This window comes from Dreissena polymorpha, chromosome 6 (assembly GCF_020536995.1).
Source record: "Dreissena polymorpha isolate Duluth1 chromosome 6, UMN_Dpol_1.0, whole genome shotgun sequence".
NCBI classification, from domain to species: Eukaryota; Metazoa; Mollusca; class Bivalvia; order Myida; family Dreissenidae; genus Dreissena; species Dreissena polymorpha.
This window is the reverse complement of record NC_068360.1, coordinates 82037643-82063765: the sequence shown is the minus strand read 5'-3', so window position 1 is coordinate 82063765 and position 26123 is coordinate 82037643. Positions and strand designations below refer to the sequence as shown.

The 26123-nt window shown below is 40.0% G+C and overlaps 1 protein-coding gene across 1 annotated transcript in view; it reads left to right on the top strand.

The window, feature by feature from the left end:
* Positions 1–24232, top strand: part of LOC127834363 (eukaryotic initiation factor 4A-I-like) — a 39530-nt gene extending 15298 nt beyond the window's left edge. Inside the window, exons 5-10 of the mRNA XM_052360138.1 lie at positions 4728–4896; positions 6404–6513; positions 13443–13586; positions 17994–18131; positions 20313–20482; positions 23207–24232. Coding sequence (XP_052216098.1) covers positions 4728–4896; positions 6404–6513; positions 13443–13586; positions 17994–18131; positions 20313–20482; positions 23207–23351 — 876 coding nt within the window. The 3' untranslated portion in view covers positions 23352–24232. The remainder of the gene's footprint in view (positions 1–4727; positions 4897–6403; positions 6514–13442; positions 13587–17993; positions 18132–20312; positions 20483–23206) is intronic.
* The last annotated feature ends 1891 nt before the right edge of the window (positions 24233–26123 follow it).

The following is a 26123-nucleotide window of genomic DNA, read 5'->3' as shown; positions in this document are numbered from 1 at the left end:
TCGCGCAATGCAATATACTTACTATAAGAAAGGGCCCGAACTGTTGTTTGTCAATTAGGTACCAATTAAGGGCTTCAATTTACTTGCGAATAATAATTTAGTTTTTGTGATCACAGTTTGAACAGACATTTAAATATGTGAATTACTCAAAAGTTACAGATGATATAAACTAAACAATCATCAAAGAATCATAATTCAAATCTGAAAATGCCACCATCCCCTTCTGCAGTATGGAATACTTTACACGGTCTGTGGATAAGAAGACCGCAACGTGTAATGTGTGTAAACTTAGTTTTACATATGCGCGGTCTGCTACCAATCTGTGGAATCATTAAAAAATAAAATTCTATGACACGATGTTTTTCATTCTATTTGTGCCCGATCACAGTATCGGTCGTAGTATTAGTCGACAGCGATACAATTTTTTGACAGCAACGTTAATAAACAGCCTCGTATTTAGCAAACGGATATAACTTACAAACCAATAGAAATTAACACATAACAAGGTAAAATCAATCCAGCCGTTTTATGCGAATATCAAATATTCGATTGAATTAATTTGCGAACATTCAAATACCGATATTGGTATTCGATGCCATCCCTAGAAACAACCCATTGCTACTTTTCGTCAATTTCTGATTTAGCATCTTATTTGTGATATTTCAGTGGATAACGATGGCACATGGTTTGGGTAGTTATTCAATTAAGTAATTATCAAATGGACATAGAAAGGCGGAAGGCACTTTGCTTCTCGCAACTCGTAAATTTGGTGTTATTTGGTATAACCAGAAGTATCAATGGCATTTTTGTTATGCCCCCGGTAGGGTGGCATATAGAAGTTGAACTGTTCGTCAGTCAGTATGTGTGTACGTCCGTCTGTCCGTCCGTCCGAAAAAAACTTTAACCTTGGCCATATTTTTTTCAATATTTAACTTAGCAACTTGACATTTGGCATGCATGTGCATCTCATGGAGCTGCACATTTTGAGTGGTGAAGGTCAAGGTCATCCTTCAAGGTCAAATGTCTCATATATGGCGTCTGTCCGTCCGTCCGAAAACTTTAACATTAGCCATAACTTTTTCACTATTGAAGATAGCAATTTGATATTTGGCATGCATGTGTATCTCCTGGAGCTGAAAATTTTGAATGGTGAAAGGTCAAGGTCATCCTTCAAGGTCAAATGTCAAATATATGGCGTCTGTCCGTCTGTCCAAAAACTTTAACATTGGCCATAACTTTTTCACTATTGAAGATAGCAACTTGATATATGGCATGCATGTGTATCTCATGGAGCTGAACATTTTGAGTTGTGAAAAGTGAAGGTCAAGGCCATCCTTCAAGGTCAAATGTCAAATATATGGCGTCTGTCCGTCCGTCCAAAAACTTTAACATTGGCCATAATTTTTTCAATATTGAAGATAGCAACTTGATATTTGGCATGCATGTGTATCTCATGAAGCTGCACATTTTGAGTGGTGGAAGTTCAAGGTCAAGGTCATCCTTCAAGGTCAAAGGTCCAAACAAAATTAATTTCAAAGCAGCGTTCTCATGAAGCTGCACATTTTGAGTGGTGGAAGGTCAAGGTCATCCTTCAAGGTCAAAGGTCAACAAAATAATTCAGGGTCTTCCCCAGGCCATTTAAGCGCCCCTTGCTGGGGCGCTTGAATTTCGAAATCAGAGTCCCCGGGGCGCTTGAAATTTTCCGATCAGTGTATTCTTCAGTAAAAGAAAGTGGAGATTGTCCAAAAAAATCAAGGTTTCCCTATCAGTGTATCAATATTCCATGTTTTAAAAGAGCACTCGGTACCTACTTTCACAAGTAATCGCCATAAACACCACATGGGGTAATGGATAATCCGCTGATAAGAGAATAGCATGACGCGCGCATCGATTATTCTAGCCACATTACACGGTCATTTAAATGCTGACAAGGATGTATCTGGTAACTTTCCAGTCGTCAAACTGTGAAGTTTATCGTCCAATCGGTTACGCGAATGCTTGTGAGGGCGGGGTTAACTATCGACCATTATTTTTGATTGACGTCGGGCATGAAGTAAGAGTTTATCGCAGCTTGATTAGCAAGAAGTTGTACCATTTGAGTAATATAAAACCGGTAATTAGTACAGTACAGAACATTAAAGACGGTTTCGGGCATCATCATCACACCTTTTTACTGTAAACAAGTGTTACCTATGACTCATAATTAATACGAGAAATTAATTGCAAGTGGTAAACAATTAATTATTATAGCGAGTAAGTTGTGCAAATGACTCCCGGTTACAATTATGTGATAACAATTTATTTAATTCCAGTACATGTATATTTCAACATGTCCATTTATAGAACTGATTCACCTCGTTTTTCTGACATTTATTCGACACGTAATGCGCTTTAACAAATTTTCGTTGAATTAATTACGCACACTTGTAAATGTTTCGTCCGATAATCGATAGTTAGAAGACTGATGATGGCAAACGGCCGTGATCCTCGTGGACAACGTGAATTTCATGCATAATTCCGTCAAAACATTTATTCGACTCGTTAAGTGTGTAAACAAATTATCGTTGAATTTATAACGCAACGGTTAATATTTGTTGAAATCTCAAATGGGAATAATTAAACTTGTAATCCGAAACCCATTAACGTAAGTCGATGTTAACGCGTTTTTAATCCGAAACACACTTCCAAATGTAAATGTTACCGCAACGTTAAATATTTTTGCTTCAAATTAGCAGTGCAAATTTATTTTGTGTCGAATCTTTTTCTCAATTAAAGAGCGCGAAAATTATGCAGCATGTACAACGTCGCGTCTATTGCATACAAATGGCGTGTATTGAGCGTTTTAACAAGCACACAAAAGGTCAGGGGATTGACGCATATTCAGAGGCAATATTTCATCAAATCTATAAATAGTCACTTAAAAAATGGCAAGGTTTGTGTTAAAGAAATAACTGAAAGCTTTTATCGTAAATATTTACCAGAAAGAGATTGATAAAAACGGAATAAACGGGATTATCGGGTAATAAATAGAAACTTGAAAAATAGTAAGTATACAGTTATAGAGTCGGGTTGAAACGGATGTATTGGGGATTCGTTCGAGTCGGGAAAATCAACGTCTGGAGGGGACACCCCTCCCCAACCCACCCCCAGTCGGCCCCGGGGCGCCTGAACAAATTCCTGGGGAAGGCACTGTAATTTAAAAAAAATCAAAGCGGCATTCTCATGAAGCTGCACATTTTTAGTGGTGGAAGGTCAAGGTCATCCTTCAAGGTCAAAGGTCAATTTTTTTATTTTTTTTTTCAAAGCAGCGCAATAGAGGGCATTGTGTTTCTGACGAACCTTTTATCAAACATAAATCTAATATGCATATATATTAAGGTTTTCATAAAGTTCACGGAGGTGGGGGCTTTCCTGGCAACAGTCAAATATGATCTTTTTGTCCTTTGTTAGAAATGTCATTCTTCCCAATATTAAGACAATGATGTACACTTTGAAATCAAAGCATAGATTTGCTTGCTTTGTAATCTTTAGTATTATTAGGGACTTTGGGTTCTTTCTCTCAATTGATACAAATAAGTTCTGCAGACCTTGTTGATGAAAGTTCTTCCTAAAAGCACCAGGCTGTCATTGTGGCTGTCTTGGCCGTCAAACGGAAGTAGATCAATTGAGACTGACTTTTGGGTGAGGTGCTGTGCAGTAATGGTTGTTCACATCTCAATTAGTTGGCCTACAGTGTATAATTGTCGTGACTGCCATTTAATGAACTGAAATAGCAGAAATCTGTTATAAATGGTACAGTTGATAAGAATAGTGGGGCGCTTAGGTATCTCTTGTTTTATTCTGGTTAGAATAATTCAATAATTCTTTTGACAGAAAATTGTCATGCCTGAAATAGCTATGGATACATAAAATTTTCATGATAAGGTAAATAAAAAGAAATTTAGCAATCAAAGGCCCTACGACATTCCAAATTTTGATTGCATAGAACCTGTCGATGATAATTTCAGGGTTTTTTTTCTCCAAGGTAACATCATGTAACAATGCTTAAGAAGCAGAATAACTCGCTGCACGTGCTAATCTGGGAAAGCACATTTTTATGCCCCCGGATCGAAAGATCGGGAGTATATTGTTTTTGGCCTGTCTGTCATTGTATGTGTGTGTCCCAAACTTTAACCAAAACTTTAACCTTGGTGATAACTTTTGCAATATTCAATATATTAACTTGATATTTGGCATGCATGTGTATCATATGGAGCTGCACATTTTGAGTGTTGAAAGGTCAATGTCATCCATCAAGGTCAAAGGTCAAAAAAACAAATTCAAAAACTTAAACCTTTTTCATAACTTGTGCAATATTGAAGATAGTAACTTGATATTTGGCATGCATGTGTATCTCATGGAGCTGCAAATTTTGAGTGGTGAAAGGTCAAGGTCATCCTTCAAGGTGGAAGGTCAAATTTATGGCTTCAAAGGGGCACAATAGGGGGCATTGTGTTTCTGACAAACACATCTCTTGTTATCTTTTTGTCAATAGGGCCTGTTTTTTTTGGGAGGGGGGACCGTTAGTTGGGAATTTTTAAATACCCATTTGGAAAAAAATATACTTTTTCAATTGGGAATGGTGCGGAATAGCAGCTCTAATTTTGAACAAACAAAAAATACTGCTTTATGTGTATGCATTTAGCCCTGTTTTCCCAGAGCACAGTTAATATCATATTGTGTTTCAGATCCAGAAGGTGATGATTGCCCTTGGAGACTACATGGGTGCCCAATGTCACGCCTGTATAGGTGGCACTGCGGTGAGAGACGACATGCAGCGCCTCCAGAGTAGCACCGTGCACGTCGTCGTAGGCACCCCCGGGCGGGTGCACGACATGATCAACCGACGGGCTCTTGGTAAACTGGTTTATTCAGTGTTATTTTGTCACCAATTTTGGGAATAGGCCGGGTACATTGGATAAGGAGAAAGTGCTAAATGGGGAAAAGTTGTTGAAACTGAAGCATAATATTTTCTACTTTAAGATCTTTACTGCAGTTTAAAAGAATGATGTTGTGCTGGAAATGATGTAATCTTGCAGAAAAAACCCTCGTCAGAAGATACATACTTTGTATGTGTAATTAAATGAGCCTTGTCAGGGAAAAAACTGGGCTTAATGCATGTATGTAAAATGTCATCCCAGATGGCTTGTGCAGTCAGTTCTTACAGGCTTAATGCATGTATGTAAAATGTCATCCCAGATGGCTTGTGCAGTCAGTTCTTACAGGCTTAATGCATGTATGTAAAATGTCATCCCAGATGGCTTGTGCAGTCAGTTCTTACAGGCTTAATGCATGTATGTAAAATGTCATCCCAGATGGCTTGTGCAGTCAGTTCTTACAGGCTTAATGCATGTATGTAAAATGTCATCCCGGATGGCTTGTGCAGTCAGTTCTTACAGGCTTAATGCATGTATGTAAAATGTCATCCCAGATGGCTTGTGCTGTCAGTTCTTACAGGCTTAATGCATGTATGTAAAATGTCATCCCGGATGGCTTGTGCAGTCAGTTCTTACAGGCTTAATGCATGTATGTAAAATGTCATCCCGGATGGCTTGTGCAGTCAGTTCTTACAGGCTTAATGCATGTATGTAAAATGTCATCCCAGATGGCTTGTGCTGTCAGTTCTTACAGGCTTAATGCATGTATGTAAAATGTCATCCCGGATGGCTTGTGCAGTCAGTTCTTACAGGCTTAATGCATGTATGTAAAATGTCATCCCAGATGGCTTGTGCTGTCAGTTCTTACAGGCTAATCAGGAACCCACTTTTGGCTTTTATGGAATTTTTTATCACAATGAAGTCTCTTCTAAAAGCAAATCAAGTCTAGGCAGATTATGTAGTCCCTGATTAGACTGTGCAGACTGCACAGGCTAATCTGGGACATGCAAACACGTATTAAGCCCAGTTTTTCCCAGAACAAGGTTGAAATGGAAGTACTAATTTAAGCTAGTCTGTGACACTAAAGATATTGATGAGCAGCAAACAGCATAAAACCTGAACAGACTGCGATATACTCGCAGGTTTTTCTGGTTTTATCTTGGTTGCATGTAGCCATTTTCACTTTGAGCCTCTGAGCCGGAGAAAGAGCTTATTGTAATACTGAATCATTCTATTGTGCAACCGACCCCTGCAGCATCAAGATGTTCGTGCTATGTAATACTGAATCCTTCTATTGTGTAACAGACCCCCGCAGCATCAAGATGTTCGTGCTATTGTAATACTGAATCCTTCTATTGTGGAACAGACCCCGCAGCATCAAGATGTTCGTGCTATTGTAATACTGAATCCTTCTATTGTGCTACAGACCCCCGCAGCATCAAGATGTTTGTGCTATTGTAATACTGAATCCTTCTATTGTGCAACAGACCCCCGCAGCATCAAGATGTTCGTGCTAGATGAGGCTGATGAGATGTTGTCTCGAGGGTTCAAGGACCAGATCTATGATGTGTTCAGGTTCATGCCCCAGGACATCCAGGTATGGACAGGGACCGGGAGCTTGTAGTGTCTTTATAGAGTCAAACTGTTTAAGCACTTGACTCACTCTACGATGTGTTCAGGTTCATGCCCCAGGACATCCAGGTATGGACAGGGACCGGGAGCTTGTAGTGTCCTTATAGAGTCAAACTGTTCATGCACTTGACTCACTCATCTAATGTGAGGCAGGACATCCAGGTATGGACAGGGACCGGGAGCTTGTAGTGTCTTTATAGAGTCAAACTGTTCAAGCACTTGACTCACTCATCTAATGTGAGGCAGGACATCCAGGTATGGACAGGGACCGGGAGCTTGTAGTGTCTCCCCAGGACATCCAGGTATGGACAGGGACCGGGAGCTTGTAGTGTCTTTATAGAGTCCCCAGGACATCCAGGTATGGACAGGGACCGGGAGCTTGTAGTGTCTCCCCAGGACATCCAGGTATGGACATGGACCGGGAGCTTGTAGTGTCTTTATAGAGTCCTCAGGACATCCAGGTATGGACATGGACCGGGAGCTTGTAGTGTCTTTATAGAGTCCTCAGGACATCCAGGTATGGACATGGACCGGGAGCTTGTAGTGTCTTTATAGAGTCCTCAGGACATCCAGGTATGGACATGGACCGGGAGCTTGTAGTGTCTTTATAGAGTCCTCAGGACATCCAGGTATGGACATGGACCGGGAGCTTGTAGTGTCTTTATAGAGTCCCCAGGACATCCAGGTATGGACAGGGACCGGGAGCTTGTAGTGTCTTTATAGAGTCCTCAGGACATCCAGGTATGGACAGGGACCGGGAGCTTGTAGTGTCTCCCCAGGACATCCAGGTATGGACAGGGACTGGGAGCTTGTAGTGTCTTTATAGAGTCCTCAGGACATCCAGGTATGGACAGGGACTGGGAGCTTGTAGTGTCTTTATAGAGTCCCCAGGACATCCAGGTATGGACAGGGACTGGGAGCTTGTAGTGTCTTTATAGAGTCCTCAGGACATCCAGGTATGGACAGGGACTGGGAGCTTGTAGTGTCTCCCCAGGACATCCAGGTATGGACAGGGACCGGGAGCTTGTAGTGTCTTTATAGAGTCCTCAGGACATCCAGGTATGGACATGGACCGGGAGCTTGTAGTGTCTTTATAGAGTCCTCAGGACATCCAGGTATGGACAGGGACCGGGAGCTTGTAGTGTCTTTATAGAGTCCTCAGGACATCCAGGTATGGACAGGGACCGGGAGCTTGTAGTGTCTTTATAGAGTCCTCAGGACATCCAGGTATGGACAGGGACTGGGAGCTTGTAGTGTCTCCCCAGGACATCCAGGTATGGACAGGGACCGGGAGCTTGTAGTGTCTTTATAGAGTCCCCAGGACATCCAGGTATGGACATGGACCGGGAGCTTGTAGTGTCTTTATAGAGTCCTCAGGACATCCAGGTATGGACAGGGACTGGGAGCTTGTAGTGTCTTTATAGAGTCCTCAGGACATCCAGGTATGGACAGGGACCGGGAGCTTGTAGTGTCTTTATAGAGTCCTCAGGACATCCAGGTATGGACAGGGACTGGGAGCTTGTAGTGTCTTTATAGAGTCCTCAGGACATCCAGGTATGGACAGGGACCGGGAGCTTGTAGTGTCTCCCCAGGACATCCAGGTATGGACAGGGACCGGGAGCTTGTAGTGTCTTTATAGAGTCCCCAGGACATCCAGGTATGGACAGGGACTGGGAGCTTGTAGTGTCTTTATAGAGTCCTCATGACATCCAGGTATGGACAGGGACTGGGAGCTTGTAGTGTCTTTATAGAGTCCTCAGGACATCCAGGTATGGACAGGGACTGGGAGCTTGTAGTGTCTTTATAGAGTCCTCAGGACATCCAGGTATGGACAGGGACTGGGAGCTTGTAGTGTCTCCCCAGGACATCCAGGTATGGACATGGACTGGGAGCTTGTAGTGTCTTTATAGAGTCCTCAGGACATCCAGGTATGGACAGGGACCGGGAGCTTGTAGTGTCTCCCCAGGACATCCAGGTATGGACAGGGACTGGGAGCTTGTAGTGTCTTTATAGAGTCCCCAGGACATCCAGGTATGGACAGGGACTGGGAGCTTGTAGTGTCTTTATAGAGTCCCCAGGACATCCAGGTATGGACAGGGACCGGGAGCTTGTAGTGTCTCCCCAGGACATCCAGGTATGGACAGGGACTGGGAGCTTGTAGTGTCTTTATAGAGTCCTCAGGACATCCAGGTATGGACAGGGACTGGGAGCTTGTAGTGTCTTTATAGAGTCCCCAGGACATCCAGGTATGGACATGGACCGGGAGCTTGTAGTGTCTTTATAGAGTCCTCAGGACATCCAGGTATGGACAGGGACTGGGAGCTTGTAGTGTCTCCCCAGGACATCCAGGTATGGACAGGGACCGGGAGCTTGTAGTGTCTTTATAGAGTCCTCAGGACATCCAGGTATGGACAGGGACCGGGAGCTTGTAGTGTCTCCCCAGGACATCCAGGTATGGACATGGACCGGGAGCTTGTAGTGTCTTTATAGAGTCCTCAGGACATCCAGGTATGGACATGGACCGGGAGCTTGTAGTGTCTTTATAGAGTCCTCAGGACATCCAGGTATGGACAGGGACCGGGAGCTTGTAGTGTCTTTATAGAGTCCTCAGGACATCCAGGTATGGACATGGACCGGGAGCTTGTAGTGTCTTTATAGAGTCCTCAGGACATCCAGGTATGGACAGGGACTGGGAGCTTGTAGTGTCTCCCCAGGACATCCAGGTATGGACATGGACCGGGAGCTTGTAGTGTCTTTATAGAGTCCTCAGGACATCCAGGTATGGACATGGACCGGGAGCTTGTAGTGTCTTTATAGAGTCCCCAGGACATCCAGGTATGGACAGGGACTGGGAGCTTGTAGTGTCTTTATAGAGTCCTCAGGACATCCAGGTATGGACAGGGACTGGGAGCTTGTAGTGTCTTTATAGAGTCCCCAGGACATCCAGGTATGGACATGGACCGGGAGCTTGTAGTGTCTTTATAGAGTCCTCAGGACATCCAGGTATGGACAGGGACTGGGAGCTTGTAGTGTCTCCCCAGGACATCCAGGTATGGACAGGGACTGGGAGCTTGTAGTGTCTTTATAGAGTCCTCAGGACATCCAGGTATGGACAGGGACCGGGAGCTTGTAGTGTCTTTATAGAGTCCCCAGGACATCCAGGTATGGACATGGACCGGGAGCTTGTAGTGTCTTTATAGAGTCCCCAGGACATCCAGGTATGGACAGGGACTGGGAGCTTGTAGTGTCTCCCCAGGACATCCAGGTATGGACAGGGACCGGGAGCTTGTAGTGTCTTTATAGAGTCAAACTGTTCAAGCACTTGACTCACTCTACGATGTGTTCAGGTTCATGCCCCAGGACATCCAGGTATGGACAGGGACCGGGAGCTTGTAGTGTCTTTATAGAGTCAAACTGTTCAAGCACTTGACTCACTCTACGATGTGTTCAGGTTCATGCCCCAGGACATCCAGGTATGGACAATGACTGGGAGCTTGTAGTGTCCTTATAGAGTCAAACTGTTCATGCCCCAGGACATCCAGGTATGGACAGGGAACGGGAGCATGTAGTGTCTTTATAGAGTCAAACTGTTCAAGCACTTGACTCACTCTACGATGTGTTCAGGTTCATGCCCCAGGACATCCAGGTATGGACAGGGACCGGGAGCTTGTAGTGTCCTTATAGAGTCAAACTGTTCAAGCACTTGACTCACTCTACGATGTGTTCAGGTTCATGCCCCAGGACATCCAGGTATGGACAGGGACCAGGAGCTTGTAGTGTCTTTATAGAGTCAAACTGTTCATGCCCCAGGACATCCAGGTATGGACAGGGAACGGGAGCTTGTAGTGTCCTTATAGAATGCCCAGGACATCCAGGTATGGACAGGGACCGGGAGCTTGTAGTGTCCTTATAGAGTCAAACTGTTCATGCCCCAGGACATCCAGGTATGGACAGGGACCGGGAGCTTGTAGTGTCCTTATAGAGTCAAACTGTTCATGCCCCAGGACATCCAGGTATGGACAGGGACCGGGAGCTTGTAGTGTTCTTATAGAGTCAAACTGTTCATGCCCCAGGACATTCAGGTATGGACAGGGACCGGGAGCTTGTAGTGTCCTTATAGAGTCAAACTTTTCATGCGCCAGGACATCCAGGTATGGACAGGGACCGGGAGCTAGTAGTGTCTTTATAAAGTCAAACTGTTCATGCCCCAGGTCATCCAGGTATGGACAGGGACCTGGAGCTTGTAGTGTCTTTATAGAGTCAAACTGTTCATGCCCCAGGACATCCAGGTATGGACAGGGACCGGGAGCTTGTAGTGTCTTTATAGAGTCAAACTGTTCAAGCACTTGACTCACTCGTCTAATGTGAGGCAGGACATCCAGGTATGGACAGGGACCGGGAGCTTGTAGTGTCTTTATAGAGTCAAACTGTTCATGCCCCAGGACATCCAGGTATGGACAGGGACCGGGAGCTTGTAGTGTCTTTATAGAGTCAAACTGTTCAAGCACTTGACTCACTCATCTAATGTGAGGCAGGACATCCAGGTATGGACAGGGACCGGGAGCTTGTAGTGTCTTTATAGAGTCAAACTGTTCAAGCACTTGACTCACTCATCTAATGTGAGGCAGGACATCCAGGTATGGACAGGGACCGGGAGCTTGTAGTGTCTTTATAGAGTCAAACTGTTCAAGCACTTGACTCACTCATCTAATGTGAGGCAGGACATCCAGGTATGGACAGGGACCGGGAGCTTGTAGTGTCTTTATAGAGTCAAACTGTTCAAGCACTTGACTCACTCATCTAATGTGAGGCAGGACATCCAGGTATGGACAGGGACCGGGAGCTTGTAGTGTCTTTATAAAGTCAAACTGTTCAAGCACTTGACTCACTCATCTAATGTGAGGAACATAAATTTTACTTGCTTCTCTAACCTGAGGAACTTGCACGTGACTTGGTCCTTTTACCTGAGGAACTCGCATTAAAAACTTACTGTTAATCAGTGATTTTTTATTCAGATGGCATGTACAATTGACGTGTAACTTATATAAAGCTCATTTTAAAGAATGATCCAAAATGTGGTGTGTTTTTTTTCAAATCCATATTCATTCATGTAAATACTACCTCAAGATGTAAGTTCAATGTACCAATTCAGTATTTGGAAGTCATTCAATAAGCGATAACGCCTTGAAACGTGTTAAAACTCTTAACATGATTTGGCTGGTTACCGCTGTTCCCAGGTGACTGTTAAGTCGGGTTGGACTATACTTATTGCTCTGCAAAACTTAATTTGTAAATATAGTCTTCCTAAAAGCACCAGGTGGTCATTGTGGCTGTCTTGGCCGTCAAACGGAAGTAGATCAATTGAGACTGACTTTTGGGTGAGGTGCTGTGCAGTAATGGTTGTTCACATCTCAATTAGTTGGCCTACACATCCATGATTTACAGGCTCATCTTTTTTCACTTACTTAAATATGTCAATAGCTTTTACGGTTAAACGAAAACACGTTCTGCCACACAGATCGTTGTAATTGGGGTAAAAACAGTTCGTTCCTGATCAAATTTACGCTTAGTAGTGCTATTTTATCGATTTATATATCTTTGTGGCCTGTTTTTATGTCCCCCACTATAGTAGTGGGGGACATATTGTTTTTGCCCTGTCTGTCTGTTGGTCCGTTGGTCTGTCTGTTTGCGCCAACTTTAACATTTTGCAATAACTTTTGCTATATTGAAGATAGCAACTTCATATTTGGCATGCATATGTATCTCATGAAGCTGCACATTTTGAGTGGTGAAAGGTCAAGGTCATCCTTCAAGGTCAGAGGTCAAATATATGTGGCCAAAATCGCTAATTTTATGAATACTTTTGCAATATTGAAGATAGCAACTTGATATTTGGCATGCATGTGTAGCTGTTGGAGCTGCAGATTTTGAGTGGTGAAAGCTCAAGGTCAAGGTCATCCTTCAAGGTCAGAGGTCAAATATATGTTGCCCAAATCGCTTATTTTATAAATACTTTTGCAATTTTGAAGATAGCAACTTGATATTTGGCATGCATGTGCATCTCATGGATCTGCACATTTTGAGTGGTGAAAGGTCAAGGTCATCCTTCAAGGTCAGAGGTCAAATATATGTGGCCCAAATCGCTTATTTTATGAATTCTTTTGCAATATTGAACATAGCAACTTGATATTTGGCATGCATGTGTATCTCATGGAGCTGCACATTTTGAGTGGTGAAAGGTCAATGTCAAGGTCATCCTTCACAAGGTCAAGGTCATCCTTCAAGGTCAAACATCATATAGGGGGACATTGTGTTTCACAAACGCATCTTGTTTGACATTTGTAGTTTAATTCTGAGTTGTCATATAATTTCACACCCAGAAAATATTTGTCATTGAAATGTTCAAAATACTGGTAATTGCTTTGTGCTTTTAAAACTTAGTCTGGTAAATTATGCCATTGATATGCCACATATGTTCTGTTGTTTTAAGGTACTTCAGTGATTCCTAACAAGTATAATGTGATTTTTTGTATGAAAATAATTTATTTACATGCTTCAGTCACTGTCACACTTAACTGTCACTGTCACACTTGACTATCAGTATCTGAAAACATTTGTTTTAACAGACATGTTGATACCAGTATACAATTATTGAAATCAATTAAGAGAAATCGTATTGTTTTAAACTAGTTTTGGTTTATATATATTTTCTTCAGAATACTGTGTGTTGTGATTTGTAAATGTTCATTGCTCAGTGTTGTTTTGTTTATTTTCACTTGCATTTTTCCAATTATCATTATGTCAATAAATTAGAGTCGCTGACGTGATGTTTCGATCCTATGAATCCCAGTCTGGTCCTGCAAGTATTTAAGAATGTCTCTCGTTTACCCACAGGTAATCCTGCTGTCGGCCACAATGCCGGATGAAGTTCTAGAGGTGACGAAGCGATTCATGCGTGACCCAATCCGTATCCTTGTCAAGAAGGAGGAGCTGACTCTTGAGGGTATCCGACAGTTCTACATTCAAGTAGAGAAGGAGGTAAATATGTGTTGACAGGGCTATTTGACAGTTCTACATTCAAGTAGAGAAGGAGGTAAATATGTGTTGACAGGGCTATTTGACAGTCCTACATACAAGTAGAGAAGGAGGTAAATATGTGTTGATAGGGCTATTTGACAGTTCTACATTCATGTAGAGAAGGAGGTAAATATATGTTGATAGGGCTATTTGACAGTCCTACATTCAAGTAGAGAAGGAGATAAATATATGTTGATAGGGCTATTTGACAGTTCTACATTCAAGTAGAGAAGGGAAGGTAAATATATGTTGATTGGGCTATTTGACAGTTCTACATTCAGGTAGAGAAGGAGGTAAATATGTGTTGATTGGGATATTTGACAGTCCTACATTCATGTAGAGAAGGAGGTAAATATGTGTTGATTGGGCTATTTGACAGTCCTACATTCAAGTAGAGAAGGAGGTAAATATATGTTGATTGGGCTATATGACAGTTCTACGTTCAAGTAGAGAAGGTAAATATATGTTGATAGGGCTATTTGACAGTTCTACATTCAAGTAGAGAAGGAGGTAAATATATGTTTATTGGGCTATTTGACAGTTCTACATTCAAGTAGAGAAGGAGGTAAATATATGTTGATAGGGCTATTTGACAGTCCTACATTCACATAGAGAAGGAGGTAAATATATGTTGATAGGGCTATTTGACAGTCCTACATTCAAGTAGAGAAGGAGGTAAATATATGTTGATAGGGCTATTTGACAGTCCTACATTCATGTAGAGAAGAAGGTAAATATATGTTGATTGGGCTATTTGACAGTCCTACATTCAAGTAGAGAAGGAGGTAAATATATGTTGAATGGGCTATTTGACAGTCCTACATTCAAGTAGAGAAGATATATATGTGTTGATTGGGCTATTTGACAATCCTACATTCACGTAGAGAAGGAGGTAAATATGTGTTGATTGGGCTATTTGACAGTTCTACATTCAAGTAGAGAAGGAGGTAAATGTGTGTTGATAGGGCTATTTGACAGTCCTACATTCATGTAGAGGAGGTAAATATATGTTGATAGGGCTATTTGACAGTTCTACATTCATGTAGAGAAGGAGGTAAATGTGTGTTGATAGGGCTATTTGACAGTTCTACATTCAAGTATAGAAGGAGGTAAATATATGTTGATTGGGCTATTTGACAGTCCTACATTCAAGTAGAGAAGGAGGTAAATATGTGTTGATAGGGCTATTTGACAGTCCTACATTCAAGTAGAGAAGGAGGTAAATGTATGTTGATAGGGCTATTTGACAGTCCTACATTCAAGTAGAGAAGGAGGTAAATATATATTGATAGGGCTATTTGACAGTCCTACATTCAAGTAGAGAAGGAGGTAAATATATGTTGATAGGGCTATTTGACAGTCCTACATTCATGTAGAGAAGGAGGTAAATATATGTTGATTGGGCTATTTGACAGTCCTACATTCAAGTAGAGAAGGAGGTAAATATATGTTGAATGGGCTATTTGACAGTCCTACATTCAAGTAGAGAAGATAAATATGTGTTGATTGGGCTATTTGACAGTCCTACATTCACGTAGAGAAGGAGGTAAATATGTGTTGATTGGGCTATTTGACAGTCCTACATTCAAGTAGAGAAGGAGTTAAATATGTGTTGACAGGGCTTTTTGACAGTTCTACATTCAAGTAGAGAAGGAGATAAATGTATGCTGATAGAACTTTTCGACAGGGGCCTTTTTGAGAAGTGTACCCAGAAAAGATCTTACACAAATTGTATTATCATAGTAACTAATTTAAAGTTACATGCATGAATTTATCTGTTTTGGTTTAGATTGGATATTTTTTGGCTTATACAGGGCAACAGATAAGATTTCATGTCAATTAGTTTTCACTGCAAGCTTTTTGAAACAATTATTAGTTTTTTCCCTCAAATTGATTTGTCAAAAAGTTTTTTTAAGTTGATAAAAAACTTGCCTTTATTTCTGGATGAGATGAGCTTTTTAATGTTCGGTGACACTTAAGGTGCATTTGAAAGCCCTCTCCATGTAAGACAAGCCATGGGAATTCCTTTAACCATGTGGTGAATTGTTCCTCGGACAATGAATCGCCGCGGAGTTTTGCACTAAATTTGTCCTTTTCTATCACAACCTGTGATATTAATTCCGATAAAACATTCTTTACAATGTCTTTACCCCACGGTTCGTTTCAAGTTACAATTTGAAACATATTAGGCTCGCACGCCGCTAATGAAATTTTCTTAGAATATCTGCGCTCAGAACTAGATGCCGACATTTTCGCGTACTTTTTTTTGACGGAAGAAATTTTATGTAGACACCGTTCTGAACCGGTGTTCATAAAAACTTTTCACTTATATTACGACCGCACTAAAGGTTACAGTATACTTATTCAAATCAAACACAGTACAGAGGGAAGCGGTAAAATAAAACGACAAAGAATCAATTTCAATTTGTTTTCCAATTTCGTAATCGTTTATTGTAGGATCGATTTTTTTCTTCAATTCGTTTTCTGTCAATTACAAATCGTAAAAACGATAAAATGATCCTTATCTGTTGCCCTGCTTATATTTGTCTTTCAGTCTAACAGGGGTGTGATTTTTAAAAAGATTTCAAAAGCAAACTTCAAAAGTAATGGGCAAGTTATCCTAAACCTTTTTATGTTTTTGGAAAGTTGGGAGACGTAATAAAAGAATTTACATGGGTGAAAGTGTTCCGTATTATTACGGAATTCCGTATTTTTTGGCTTCTCAGAGGTCGTTTTCGCGTATCATGTTAATCCAATGAGATTTTGTGGGGGGGGGGGGGGGGGGGGGGTAGGCCATGTGTCCAACAAACAAAATAAACAAAATACGCTCGATTCCAAACGTGATAAATTGGTTTCCCACTGTTCTGTAACCCATATCTAATAATAGATTCGACGCGGCCATTGCTTCTCTATTAGTCTATCCCCCTGGGCGTATTGCTCTTTCATTTTCTCGTGAATCGTTCTATCCCTCTGGGCACTATTCGCCCGAAATAACATGTCTCCCGCAAGACCCTCCGCGCTTGCAATAATTTATAATTCCTTTGTCTTCGAAATGGTTTACCGCACGGAATAACTGGGAAGTTAATCGGGGATCTGACTCGGTTTCCAAAAAAGCATTTTGATTGGTTTATGGAAATCGACGTTATGAAACGGTCTTATCTCTCAAGAGAAAATATGGCAGACAAGTCAAAATAACTTTACTTCCGAAACCAAAAAATACACTATCAAATCATGTATTTGCTTCCGGGGTTCGACACAAAAGAACTTGAAAATGATGTGAAAAACAAGTGGCGATGGGAATGGCTCCATGAAAGAGACTCTCGTGGAGAGAAATGGGGTGATTGGTTTAACAAACAAACAAAAAATAATTCCGGGTAGCGCATATGATCTTGTGATGTCTGTTTAAAAACGATCAAGTACCAAAAAAATGGGAAAAAGGCGTTCAAGTCTCACGCCGAGGACGTTACGCATGTAAAAAATTACCGGACGTGTAAATCATATCATTAGTAAATAACTAGATAAGATATTAAAACAAATTACTTAAAAATACAAGACAGAAAATGTATTGCTATAACATGTTCATTGATCTATATTATACTGTAAATATTTGTATATAGTTGAGAAAGTTTAGTGTTATCTTAAAAAAGAATTTGCCTATCACATTTGATCTACATGAAATGTTAAAGAAAATGACTGTGATACATTCTAGCCAAACTAACTGTTTTTTCTGTTGTGAATCACTTAAAAATGCAGGTGTGTGAAAAGTAGAACTGATTTCTTTGTTTCAAATAAGCTAAAATGCAGGAGCTTCCGGGGGGCCTCGGGACCCCTAGCCAGGGCACTTGCCCTGGACCCACCGAGGGCCCTATCAGCCCCCAGATTTTATTTTAAGTATTTTGGGAATTACCTACTTTCACCCATGAATTTAAAAATAGATATGCATTAATGTCCATGAAAAGAAAGTTCAACTCATTTATGTAATAACATTAAACAAAGTTTATTACTGTACTAGCGGAAAGCTTTAATTTTACCACTCATGTATTCAAGTATGGGGTCACCTGACTATTATTGAGGTTTCAAAATCCCTTATTTGAGCCTTGTTCTAGGAAAACTGGCCTTAATGCATGTGTGTAAAGTGTTGTCGCAGATTAGCATATGCAGTCAGCACAGGCTAATGAGGGACCACACTTTCCGCTTGTATGGAATTGTTCATTTAAAGGAAGTCTATTCTTTAGGCAAGTCCAGTTCACACAGAAAGAGTCGTCCCTGATTATAAGCCAAAAGTGTCATCCCTGATTGGCATGTGGAGACTTAACATGCTAATTTGGGATGACACTTCATGCTCCTTTGTTTTCTTGCCCCTTTCAGGAGTGGAAGTTGGACACTCTGTGTGACCTGTACGAGACCCTCACTATAACCCAGGCTGTGATATTCTGCAACACACGCAGAAAGGTCGACTGGCTCACCGAGAAAATGCTCTCCAGAGATTTCACCGTCTCAGCCATGGTACGTAATGATTTATACTTGAAAAAACAAGTTTCTTCATGGTTTATACTTGAAAGAATACATTTCTTAATTGCTTATACTAGAAAAGTATGAATTTTGTTGTGGTTTATACATGGAAGCACAAATATCTGAATGGTTTATACATGAAAGCACACATTTTTGAATATGTAGAAAACTTAGAGCTGGCATTGATTGTTAATTGTTGACTTCAAAGTTTTGCAGTTATCTTCGGCGAATGCTGTATCAGCATATTTGAGAAAAGTTTAATTCAGTCCGGGATTAAAGTGTTTTTCAAAGGAAAATACTTTTCAGGCTTAAGTGAACAATTTCCAAGAGAATTGGACCTGGTTGACATTGAAGTTGATATTTGATATCTTTTAAACGAAAATAAAATTTGTCTTGATTCTATGAGAATCATTTATTTTATGCTTTCCAATGGTTTATAGACAAATATCAGTTAATTAAAACTGATAATTTCACTGTTCCAAACAGTGAAAATTATCAGTGAAAATTATCGTTAATTTTCACTGTTTACTGTGAAATGACGTCATTTTTTAGCTCATCTATTTTTTGAAAAAAAATTATGAGCTATTGTCATCATCTTGGCGTCGGCGTTGGCGTCGGCGTCCGGTTAAGTCTTGCGTTTAGGTCCACTTTTCTCAGAAAGTATCAATGCTATTGCATTAATACTTGGTACACTTACTTACTATCATTAGGGGACTGGGCAGGCAAAGTTAGATAACTCTGGCTTGCATTTTGACAGAATTATGTGCCCTTTTTATACTTAAAAAAATTGAAAATTTTGGTTAAGTTTTGTGTTTAGGTCCATTTTATTCCTTAAGTATCAAAGCTATTGCTTTCATACTTGCAACACTTACTAACTATCATAATGGGACTGTGCAGGCAAAGTAATGTAACTCTGATTGGCATTTTGACAGAATTATGTGCCCTTTTTATACTTAGAAAATTGAAAATTTGGTTAAGTTTTGTGTTTAGGTCCACTTTATTCCTACAGTATCAAAGCTATTGCTTTCATACTTGCAACACTTATTAACTATCATAAAGGGACTGTGCAGGAAAAGTTATGTAACTCTGACTGGCATTTGGACGGAATTATGGGCCCTTTATACTTAGAAAATTGAAAATTTGGTTAAGTTTTGTGTTTTGGTCCACTTTACCCCTAAAGTATCGTAGACATTGCTTTCATACTTGGAACACTCGCAAACTATCATAAGGGTACAGTAAAAGGACAAGTTGCATAACTCTGGTTGTCATTTTTATGGAATTATGGCCTTTTTTTGACTTAGTAACTTTGAATATATGGTTAAATTTTGTGTTTCGATCCACTTTACTTCTAAAGTATCAAGGCTATTGCTTTCAAACTTCAAATACTTTCATGATATCATGAGGTTACTGTACCTGGCAAGTTGAATTTTACCTTGACCTTTGAATGACCTTGACTCTCAAGGTCAAATTATTAAATTTTGCTAAAATTGCCATAACTTCTTTATTTATGATTAGATTTGATTGATACTTTGACAAAACTACTCTTACCTGACATACCACAATAGACTCCACCCAAACCATCCCGTGTGCCCTCTCCCCCCCTAATTTTTTTTTTTTTTAAGATCATCTCACAAATGACCACAACACCCTCACACTATACCCCCCCACCCCCCACCCCACCCCCAAATTTTTTTTTGAAACGGTTAAAAAACACAAATATTTATTTTTATTATTTTATGTTTGAAATACCGTCCAACCATCGCACCCAAGAATCCCCCACCCGAATCCTCCCCCCCCCCCCCCCCTATTTTTTTTTTTTTTTAAGATCATCTCACAAATAACCACCACACCCTCACACTATACCTCCCCCCCCCCCCCCCCCCCAATTTTTTTTTTTTTTTTTTGAAACGGTTAAAAAAAACCTCTTCACTCCACCCCTCCCTCCTTTGTGATTGAAAACGAGAGTGTCCCTTCACCTTTAAAAAGAAAATAGATGAGCGGTCTGCACCCGCAAGGCGGTGCTCTTGTTGAGAATAAGATATAGAATAAGTAACCTTTAAATAATGGGGCAGTATTAAGAATCAAATATTAACGTTCCTCTACCCAACTTAGCACAGCTCTATGGACATTGTTATTATTTTGGGGCAGTTTTAACAACATTAATGATTCTTGCAGCACGGCGACATGGACCAGAAGGAGAGGGACGTGATCATGCGTGAGTTCCGTACCGGCTCCAGTCGTGTTCTGATCACCACAGATCTGCTGGCCCGTGGCATCGACGTGCAGCAGGTCTCCCTGGTCATCAACTATGACCTGCCTGCTAACAGGGAAAACTACATCCACAGGTATTACCTACGTAATGTGCGTTAAGTGTTGTCCCTGATAAGCCTGTGCATTTTGCACAGGCTAATAAAGTTCAACATTTTCCCCCTAAACTGCATTTTCATTTTGCTAAGAATAGAGTTCTTGTAAATGAAAAATACCATTAATGAGGAAAGTGTTGTCCCTGATTAGCCTGTGCATACTGCACAGGCTTATCTGGGACAATAGTTAACGCGTAAGCTTAAAGCCCTGTTTATACCAGAGCAAGGTTCATATGTTTATATGCTTGATAAGCTTGGACATTGAAGAATGGTGCATAGGCGTTAAAGTGCTTCGCATGTGAAGGTGGTGGTTATTCTCTATGAAAAAAATATTGTCTTTGTTTGACACTTTTTAAAATAAACATTATACTTCTTGGTTTGATAATCAACTATAGTCCTTTATGTTTTCAAGTCAGCCTGAGTTGGTTTGAATTTTATTTATTTCAATATAAGTTTCTTAAAATGCTAAAAATTGCTTGCTGCCAAGTTCTATATAAATTTAATAATATCATTTGGCATGCTTATTTAAATGTTTGGTTCAAACATTTTGACCAACTTCCTGGTACAAATATTGTTATGATTGAAATGACAGCAGCCCCAAGGTACAGCAATAACATGTCATTCACAAATTGTGCACTTATGCCCTTGGGGCATAACAATAAAAATTTCATTTACAATTGTGCTCTAATTGGTGATACATCTTGGCATATTCTACTTTATTGTCCCTTTTCCCACCCCCACCATGAAATTCGGCCCTATTCCCCCCCCCCCCCCCCCCCTTTTGTCTCCCACATAAAGATTCCCTCTGGAAAAACTGCAACAACAAAAAAACATTACAGTAGTAACCCTAATTTCAGTAAACAAGTTTTTTAAAGGTGTAACAGCATTGCATGTGTGTATTTAGAATAAGGATAGTACATAGACTAGATGTTCATTATTTTAAGTGAATTACAAATATTCTTGTATTCAACTTGTAAAAGTTCTTTTCCTGGATCAACCCCAGCCCCCATTCCCCCATGAATGAGAATATGCCCTGTATTATCTGTATATATGGTTCTTCCTAAAAGCACCAGGTGGTCATTGTTGCTGCCTTGGCCTCAAACAGAAGTAGATCAATTGAGACTGACTTTTGGGTGAGGTGCTGTGCAGTAACGGTTGTTCACATCTCAATTAGTTGGTCTACATAGCAAGCTAACTGTGTGTTGGTCAACCCTTTTAGTTCAGATGAAAAATTGTCCTTGAATTCCAATTATTAGTTGATAAATGTTTTCTACTTGAAAAGGCAAATAGGTAGGGAAACGATCTGTTTGGACTTGTTGGTCAATTTCTGATTTAGCCACTTATTTGTGATATTTCAGTGGATTAACGATGGCATATGGTTTGGGTAATTAATCAATGTACTTAATATCAAATAGACACATATAAAGGCGGAAGGCACTTTGCTTTTCGAAACTGGTAAATTTTGTTTCATTAAGTATTACCAGTAGTATCAAAGGCATTTTTTTATCAAACATTATTCTAACATGCATACATTTTAACGTGTTCAGTAAGTTAAGGGAGGGTGGAGAGCTTTCCTGGCCAATAGTCAAATATGAACTTTTTATGTCCCCCACCACTATAGTGGGGGACATATTGTTTTTGCCCTGTCTGTTAGTCTGTCTGTTGGTTTGCCCAAACTTAAACATTTTGCCATAACTTTTGAAATATTGAAGATAGCAACTTCATATTTGGCATGCATGTGTATCTCATGGAGCTGCACATTTTTAGTGGTGAAAGGTCAAGGTCAAAGGTAAAAAAACACCAAAAAAGTGGCGCAGAAGGGGACAAAGTGTTTCTGACAAACACATTTTTTGTTGTACTTTAGTTAGTTGTGTCATTCTTTCAAATATTTAAAGAATTATGAGTAACTTAAAATCAGAGCATGGATTTGCTAGCTATGTTTGTGAACTTAAGTCTTATGAGTGACAATTGGATCTTTCTCTGGATTGATGCAAATAAGTTCTGCAGACCTTGTTGATGAAAGTTCTTCCTAAAAGCACCAGGCTGTCATTGTGGCTGTCTTGGCCGTCAAACGGAAGTAGATCAATTGAGACTGACTTTTGGGTGAGGTGCTGTGCAGTAATGGTTGTTCACATCTCAATTAGTTGGCCTACACATCCATGATTGAGCAGTAATGGTTGTTCACATCTCAATTAGTTGGCCTAAACATCCAATTGACTTTGGGTCAGTAAATTATTGGACCAAGTGAGTGGTAACGGAATTTAGACTTTAATGTGAATATTTTCCTTCATTGCAACTAAGCTGACCTCCTTGGTACAATCCAGTAGCTAAATGTATAAATATTGATAACTAGTCAATCCAAAACATAACCTAATTGGGATAAAGTTAACTTAAGTCAAATACTAAGGCTAAATCGCACACAAAACTTAACCAAAACATACTTGTTTCCCAAAGAGAAATGGTAAAAAACAATTCCCAAGAAAAACAAAAAATTATATGAAGAAAGTGTCCAATGATCTCAATTTTATTCCATTCTATCTTACAAAGTATGTACCCATAACTTGTGTGACTTTCTCATAAATTGAATTACTATAAAGAGTTTTATTAAAGTAGTTTTTCCCAAATAATAGGACTTTTTGCCCAGCCATTGGGCCATCATGGCCCTCTTGTTGACTGATGTCTACACCCATGTGCCTCTCGTTTCAGGATTGGTCGTGGAGGTAGATTTGGACGAAAGGGGGTTGCTATAAACTTTATTACCCGCGACGATGAGAGAACGCTGAGGGATATAGAGCAGTTTTACAACACTCAAATCGAGGAGATGCCCATGAATGTAGCAGACCTGATTTAGAGGAATTTGCACTCATTGTTGTTACCGCGCTTCAAAACAAATCGACTACTACTACTGCGACTGTTGAGGATTTGCGATATTTATTTAGTGTGAAAAGGTCATTAGTATCGAGGTTTTTGAGTCGTCGGTACTCGTGACAGTGCCGTCATTTTTATCAAAACTGTGACATTTTCTGCTAGCAGAGGATTTAACTGTTTATTGTCATTTTGCTGTATTGACTAGTGTTGTTTTGAATATTTGTCTGTGGTAAAGCTTTGACACGATTTAGCAGATTAATTGGACTCCCTTTGTCAGCCAAACGCTGTAAACAGGGAAGCTAATTAAATAAATTAAATATTTGCATTAATGTTTATGTAGTTTTTGTTTGTATATAATTTATATACAACTTTCAACATATTTTTGGAATTTCATTGTTTGTATTATGTGACATAGTTATTATAAGGAAACTTTTGTGGCAAAGGGATTGTTTCCCATTTGGAGGGTGCACCCCATAGGGGACCCTTTGGGTAATCCAAAAGGTCCACTGAATTTTCCTTTCCAAAATCTGCTGTAAATAGATATTTTGACTAAGTGCTTGTGTATTGTAGTTATTGTCTCTTTAAATAGTTATTAATCAATACCAAACTTTTGCTATTATCCCTACCTTCTGTTAATTAATTTTATTTCTGAGTTTTCATTTTTCTGTTTAAGCAACAGTTGTTAAAGTGCTATGGATTCAGCAATGGATGCATGTTTTTCAGATTTTTGCACGAACTGTGCTAAAAATAGGGTGCCGTCGTTGTTAATAGACTATTGTTGCGATTTTAAATTTGTTCAGCGGTATCAACATCATGTTTTGTTCAATCGAAGCCATAGGTGTATTAAACAATTATACAATTTCACTTTTGTGTTCTGTCTCTGCTTGTAAGGCGATTGCTGGAATAGTGTAAGAAGCTTACAACTCTGGTTCCTTGAATAACATCATCTGCTGGGATAAATGAATCTCAGAATAGACTGCTCAGTTAAATCAGGAACCACACTTTCCTTCTACACTGGATTTTTGTAAATACAATTTTTCATTAAATTTTAAAGCTGAAAGTTTCTTCCCTGATAAGTCTGTGCAGACTGAAAAGGCTGATCTGGGACGACACTTTATGCAAATTCATGAAGCCCCATTTTGCCAGATCAAGGCCTATATTTAGATCAGGCTAGCTCAGTTTGAAGAGCGCTTGACCATAAATCAGAGGATTACGAGTTTGATCCTGGGCCGGACCACGTAACGTGTGTGGGGTTTAGTAATCAAATTCTTTCTATTCACATCCTCCCCCTACCTCTTATTTAATTAAGTTGGTCAGTTGTAAGATACTGGCATAAGTATGTGCTTTTATTCCTGGTAACCAGGTAAAGTTGGTTAACTGACCGCGGTGACAGGACTGATTAAACTGAAAGGCGGGAATAAACACAGCTTAGCAACAAACCAGTATTACTGCCAGTGAATTTAAATGTTTGTTAAATGTCATATGCAACTTTTAAGTTGAAAACTTTAGAAAACTTACAGATATGTTAAAAGTTATTAAAGATTCATTTCTGTAAATAAGTATATTTGTTTACAAAAAGTATATTTGTAAATGCCTATAATATGCCATTCGTGTTTTGAGCGTCTTCATACCAATATATATATTAATGCTGTATCAGAAACCAATATTACAAGTATTGTATAACAAGCACACACACCTACGCGTAATTATATACTTAAACCTGTAGAGAATCGTTAGCGCAGTTGTAAGGAATATAATGTGTATATAAAACTCCAGTAATTCATGGGGCTATACATGTGCCACGGGTGAATGAAGCAGTTTTGAAAGATGTTAATGTCTTGGTTTGTAAGATATTCCTCAAATTTTATCATTTTTAGCTCGGCTGTTTTTGAGGCATTGTCATAGCCAGCTCGTCGTGTCGTGTTATCCGCCATACGCGTCGTGCTTAAACTTTGACATTTTGTTAACCTTTTGAACATTGGCCTTAAAATCAAAGTGCTTCCACCTACAACTTTGAAACTTCCTATGTAGATGCACATTGATGAGTTCTACACGTCACACTCATTTTTGGGCCACTAGGTCAAAGGTCAAGGTCACTGTGACCTCTAAAAAAATTCTGACAAGCTTTCATTTATTAAAAACTACACCTGCAGCCGAGCGTTGGCACCTGTTATGCGGTTTTTATGTCGCCTGACTGGTCAGGGGACATATAGGTGTAACTTCGGCTGCGGCGTCACACTTTTCGAAAAAGGCTCATTACTTCTGTGTCCCTTCAGATATTGCTTTCATATTTGGTATACATGTGTATCTGGACAACACCTTTCCATGCGCATACAATTTTAACCCCTGTGACCTTGAACTTTAGGTCAGCGTTTAGGGTTTGAAATCTGCGACTGCGATTAGAAAAAGGCTCATAACTACTGTGTCCCTTCAGATATTGCTTTCATATTTGGTGTGCATGTGTATCTGGACAACACCTTTCCATGCGCATACAATTTTTGACCCCTGTGACCTTGACCTTGAACTTTAGGTCAGCGTTCAGGTTTCAAAATATGCGACTGCGATTAGAAAAAGGCTCATAAGTACTCTGTCCCTTCAGATATTGCTTTCATATTTGGTGTGCATGTGTATCTGGACAACACCTTTCCATTTGCATACAATTTTTGACCCCTGTGACCTTGACCTTGAACTTTAGGTCAGCATTCAGGTTTTGAAATCTGCGACTTCTATTCGAAAAAGGCTCATACCTATTGTG